Below are 6,464 nucleotides of genomic sequence, written 5' to 3'. Positions count from 1 at the left end.
CTGAACAATATGTTTTTGTAAAACGATTTTTATGTCTATCAACGCCAAGATATTGCATTTCACTGTTTACTATACATTAATTTAGGTAAATTAAGATTTACCAATGAACAATAAATTTGTATACTTAGCTCAAATACCGTAGAGCGAAAACTGAAAATATTTCATTAATACTTTTTATCGCGAAGATACAAATATTTAGTAAGTTATTTGATGTGTTCAACAAACCTATAACTATTCGGTGGTATTATTCGTATTATACCTACTTACATGTAAAAACAATATAAATATTGTAATTTAATAGACAAGTTGAATGGTTTGTAATAATCTCAAATTATTTAACTCGTTGGATCGTCTAATGATCCAGTATTGATCATTGCTTGTACGTATTCGGTCAATATTAGTGTTCTTAAAACGATTTTCTGTAGGTCGGGTTTATTATTATGGAATATACATGTATTAATAATTTAATTAATTAATACATTAATGACAAATCATAATGTTATATATGTAATATATATAATTATACATTTTAATTTATATAATTTATAAGTAATAACTCTGCTCGGCATGTTATATACTCTAAATCGTTAAATTATAAAAATAATATACAATAATAATATAATTTAATTTTGGTGGTCATCAGTGGTGTTTGGTGGCTGCTACTATCAGTATGGACGAGTGGAGCTCAAAGCAGCTAGCACGTCCTGTTTGAAGTCATCGCACAAACAACGATACCGGGCCCCGGTAACAGATATCAGACAAATGTTCCCGAATTCGGTGCTCGAGTGTACTGGACCAGTCTTGCCCTTGACCACCACGGACATTTTCAGCGGCTGCATGAACAGCGGGACTACTTCGCGGACTGAAGTCGTTGGACTGATGGCAACTTCAGACTAGTTGGGTGTGACTGACCCGCGTCGTACGCAGCGCAAACCTGTGTGACAACAAGCGTGGTTATCGGAAGACCATCAGGTATTTGTGTATAGGTATCACTGCATGCACTCAACTGTTTAAAAAATCCACTTACCTCGATGGTCCCAGGTGCAGGAACGGGCACCAGTAATTTGATCTTCACATGCAGTAGTGTCCGATAACCCATCGTCGTCAACTTTCTTTACGTCTTTAGCCCTACGCGAAAACAAATTAAATGTACCGCGGTGTCAACATGATATCATTAATTTTGAGTCTATCGATGTTATTACACAGCATTCACTTAATTATTATTGTACTATCTATAAACTCACACGATGTATGCAACTTTTTTAAGATGACGTCACACCCACATGTGTGGTCACCGACTCACCGTCTTACATACGTACGATATAGCAAATTTTCATTCGCCAGATTCAATAGTGTGCTGTTAGTTTTGATATTATAGAGTGAATTGCCCTATAATAAAATTTAAAGAAAAGATTATTATCTAGAGCCCCACGTAGGGTTGTATTGATATTATTAGTGTTAAGTTATGAAATTTTTGAAACTGTCCAGTTTAACTTACTCTGCTGTGCAGTAGGTTACAAGTAGTGGTGTTAAATTTGAATTCAATGATACACCATTCGATCTATACGAACAATTATTCTGAGGGGAGAAATTTTGTAATCCTAGCATATTAAATTGAATATCATATTTAATAAATGAAAAAAAAAATGATAAAAAAAATATCTCATGGCTATAAATAGCGTAACCTTATAGTTAACCTTTTTTTGTTAAAGGTAGAACAATTTGTGATTAATTTTCTATTGACATTTCTAATGTTAGTAATTCCAATTGATATTTGAATATGTATTAGACTTTCAAAATAAACAAAAAAATGTTGTAAATTTGAATTATGTTTAAATTGTTTTGAGACAATATTTAGAAAAATCAATATAATGTCATTCCCTCAAAAATATTATTATTCTTTCTTTTTTTTAATGAGTGATTTTACTGGGAAATTTTTTTTTTCACGATTTTAACTGGCACCCGTTTTTACTCTAAGATAACTTAAAAACATAGAAAAAATGATTCTGTGTAAATGCGTTTTGTCTATGTTGCGCGTGGGCCAGAGAGAGAAAACAAATAGTGCACTGACATCCTCTTAAGAAACAAATTCCACATGCTTTGTGATAATCATATTAGTATAATATAACGGTACCAAGAATAATCTTCAGTTTTCTGTTTTTTCTTATCAAAAGTAAATTTTTTCATAGATTTTCTTTTACAATTACAACCCACCTACAATGGAAGCTTATTTTGATACTCAATATTTGTTTATTACATAGTACTACACCCAATTCTATGTTATAATATGTAAAATTCAATAATATTATTCTATTATACAAAAAATAAATTGCTAAGAAAAAAAACATGTGAGGAAAGTTGTTACAGTTTGTTTAATTACACGTTGTTAATAAAATCTTGATTATCGTATATAAACAGGTAAGTGGCGAGTGGTCGCATCATTCGCCACTTACTTTATCATAGCGTGATTACGTGGCTCTCAACGCACTTATCATTTTATTCATGATGCTTAAAAAATGATTGTTCTCTCTTGGAATAGAGTATAGGTACTATTGTTGTTTTTTTTTTAATAATTTTAATTCAAATCATACAGGTACCTACTGTAACAATGTACCCCTGGACTGTAACAATTTACCCCACCCTGGAGTAAGTTATTATAGTTTGACAAGGTGCAGATTACAACATATTTATTTAAGTGTTAAAAATATACTTTTTTGACTTTTTTAACACAGAAAGTTACATAAGAAGTTACATAATAAATTTATCAGAATTTTTAATGTTAATTTACAAACAAAAGATATATTATTACAAATAATTGTAATTGTAGTAAGCTTCTCACATACCATTTGTTTTCGAAAAATTATTGGTACCATAATTTATTTTCTAAATTCCGTGATATAAGTATCACGTTGTGTAGGTTAAGTTATAAAATTTTTTCGTGTTTTTTATACACATTTCATTGAAACCATAAAAAAAATGCCGGCAACTGTTAAACAGTTATTGGTATTCAACCAAATAAAATATTTTGTCACCACATCTTCCATTTCTAAGTACCTACGTTGAATTTTCAGTGATATTTATGGATTCAGAATTGTCCGTATTTGTGGATTGGACGTTTATTACTAGAATGTAAATATAAACTAATATAGTGTGATCATTTCGATGATACTTAGTGGCTTTTTATTGAAAATATTAGTCATTGGATGAAGGTCTATATAGACCTAATAGTATATATAATATATAATACATAATATATAATATATATAATGTAATATTTTATATAATTCTTGTAAATTATCTTCATTAAATTTTATAGGGATTTGTAAATTTTCAGGCAGGATATTTTCTATACGTTTTATTTCTGACAACAGCTGATCGGGTAAACTATAAAAACATCTAATTTATTTGTTTGAACGTTTTATATCATTCTTTAACATCGTTAGAAATATATTAAATTCAAATATATTACTTTCAATTAGGGATCATTTTCAATCTTAGAACATTTATTTCTTTTGTTCGTTTACTAATTCAATATTTATGTTGTTAATAGTTACTTTAAATATTTTTAATATTTTTATCAAATAATAATTTATTTTCATTAAAATATTGATTGTTGTTATGATTTTATCGAAATTGGTTATTATATAGGTACTCCTTAAAACAGGGATTTGGTATTTAACTAAAAAATAAATTACAAAACACTGTATTGTTATAATATATTATAATATATTTTATAGCTTTTAAAAATATATTTAAGAACTAAAACTTATGAATTCTTACAAAAATGTATTCGTGATGAACTGACTTAATAATGAATGTATTGACATACATCTGAGTGTAACCTCATACTAATTTTTTATGAATATTTGAAGTTTAAATTGATGTCTACACGTAAAATATCAATTTTATCTCATACGATTTTTATATTTTAGTGAAATACTTGTTGTTCAAATAAAATTATTCATCGAAATTTGAAACAATCACTGTTACTTAAATCATAGTTTTCAATAAGCACTCAATGAAATTTTATATTATACATATATTATGCTGTTTATATTTATTAATATTAACCACCTATTAAAACATGAATAATAGATCCGTATATAGGAGAATAATCAACAATCAAACAAAAAGTACTTCAGGTACTTAAACTTAAGTTAAAATGTAAAAGACGCAACATGGTTACCAAAAATATTATAATATATATTTACTCATAACCAATTAATTATTTTATGTTTAATAAAAAAAAAGTAATTAGGTTACAAATGTAAATCAGGCCATCTGGTGAAATTTGTTGTGATTTGTGTATTGATAAAATAAACGTGACTTAGATAAACATTATTACTCGATTATAAAATATTTGGTGGTATCATATTATTATGAAATCGATCGGGCTAGCTTAAAAAACTGAAAAATACAATCATGGATTTTTAATTATTGAAACTCGGTTTACAATTATTTGGTATTTTTTTTCCAGTATAACGCAGTCCTATCTAGATAAGCAAATTATAAATCATAAAAAAGTACAACATTTAAAGTGAAATAAAAAAACATGGGTGCAACAAATTCAAACAAGTTTAAAAAAGCATGTTCCATAAATTTCAACAGGTCTCCAACAATGTCCAGCTCTATTAGAACATTCAATGATTTTTGAAAAGTTCTGATAACATTGTAATGCTTCACGTTAATTAATTTACATTTACAACTAATATCATTATTAGTTTACATTATAATAAATAAATATATATTTATATTAACTAATAAGAAACTCTGCGGACAGAATTTAATATACCGGAATGTTTCCTACCAGTAAATGTCAACTAAAATAAGTGTTAAATAGAATATTGCTATATGGAACCGTAACTAGAGCACAAAAAATGCGAGTTCCTCTTTGTAATTTTTATTTTATCAAAGTATATATAATTACATGTTAAAAACCTCACATTAAAGAGTACTAATTATTGTTTTTATAATAATAGCCAGTTAATATACACTACCAATATTAAGATATTAAATTACAGTATAGTTTGTACGTATAGGTCCTGCGAACTTGTGGATGACTCAGGCAGGTTACTAATATTATTTTCAATCACATAAGCCCGATTTTTTTTTCTTAGGCAATAAGCCAAAGCTAAGACAAATACCAGCACCGTAGACATGACAATAACTGTGATAAACCAGCCAGTAATTTCGGAAGGATCATCAGGATGAGGTAACGTTCTCCTGCTCACAGTGAACAGCAAAGACTTGCCCAATGTGACGGAGATAATTTGAGCCGCGTTGACGGACATATTCGGTTCACACACCAAACCGTCTCGTATCACCGAAATGACTAGGCAAACTGAGGACGGTGAATCCATCGCCCGAATCACGATATCTTTAGGCTGTAAATCCTGCAAGTGGAGGCCATTGACGACTACTGAACCACTTTCGTCAATTTTAAAGTCTAACAGAACCGGATCGGGGTGCACGTAAAAACTGAGCGATGGGCCACGAACCACGATTGGCTGTGACTGATTCGAAGAGAAGTCGACGTTACTGAATGTTATTTCCAGTCCGAAGTTCAGTAGCTTCCCCACAACCGACGCGTCCCCGTCCCTGCTATCGCAGTTCACTTTTGGCGATCGGCATACCATGTACGTGTCGTTGACTGGTGGATCGCAATAACTATCTGAATACCGTCTGACATCGTCAGACAGGTCAACGTACAGTCGGGCAAGCAATGCAAAGCATGGTTCTACGAAATTATTGCCAAGGACCGGCACGGAAGTGCCACCAGACGCTATGCCTCCAAGTTGGTGGGCCACGTCCAGTACGGGATTGAGACAGAATTGGAATATCTGAGACGACTCAATCTTCAGCACACTTTCAATCGACGAGTACTCGACCATAATCGGACCGGACAATGTTTTTTTGGATTGTGTTGTGGTGCACGTTATAGTCTCTGGTCCCAATGTTCTGGGGTTCATGCACACTGTTCCTGCTATTGTCACAATTACTGTTCGGTTCTCTGCTAATATCTCATGGTTCCTCACTGTGATCATCATGGTCGTGCCACCGGTTTCCGGCCCAGAAAGCGGATCAACTGCCGTCACATTTATTTCGGAACAATCATTCGTCAAGTGTGCTAATTTTAAGTTTAACTGTTCTTCACCGTTGTTCCTCATATACATATTTTTGCGAACTTGGCAGGTGTTATCGGAGGAACACCATCTCAAGTAGTTTGAGTACCCATCTTTATTCCATGCACATGTAGCACATGATTTGTACTTTTCGTCATTTGCACACTCTTTCTTTTCATAAAAAAGTAACATAGTGATCAGCAACGTTATCAAATCGTAGTATTTTGTCATTGATAATAATAAAAGTAAAAAAAGTGAACGATGGATTATTATAATCAAAATAAAGATTTCTTTACGTATAAATTCACATGATATTATCGTTTTGTTATGTGCGTTAACCTG

The 6,464-nt window shown here is 31.1% G+C and overlaps 1 protein-coding gene and 1 long non-coding RNA gene across 2 annotated transcripts in view; both read right to left on the bottom strand.

Moving 5' to 3' along the window:
* Positions 1 to 565: 565 nt before the first annotated feature.
* On the bottom strand, positions 566 to 1,816 carry LOC107883700. Its single transcript, XR_001679462.2, has 3 exons — positions 1,245 to 1,816; positions 1,028 to 1,128; positions 566 to 934 (listed from the first exon to the last, which is right to left on the bottom strand). It is a non-coding gene; the product is annotated as an uncharacterized LOC107883700 (long non-coding RNA).
* Positions 1,817 to 5,015: 3,199 nt separating this feature from the next.
* The window catches only part of LOC103309417, a 9,574-nt gene continuing 8,125 nt past the window's right edge, over positions 5,016 to 6,464 (bottom strand). Inside the window, exon 4 of the mRNA XM_029486279.1 lies at positions 5,016 to 6,293. Coding sequence (XP_029342139.1) covers positions 5,016 to 6,293 — 1,278 coding nt within the window. The remainder of the gene's footprint in view (positions 6,294 to 6,464) is intronic.

The sequence above is a fragment of the Acyrthosiphon pisum genome, chromosome A1 (genome assembly GCF_005508785.2).
Source record: "Acyrthosiphon pisum isolate AL4f chromosome A1, pea_aphid_22Mar2018_4r6ur, whole genome shotgun sequence".
Taxonomy (NCBI): Eukaryota; Metazoa; Arthropoda; class Insecta; order Hemiptera; family Aphididae; genus Acyrthosiphon; species Acyrthosiphon pisum.
The sequence above is the reverse complement of the archived record's forward strand: the minus strand, read 5'-3'. Positions and strand labels throughout refer to the sequence as shown.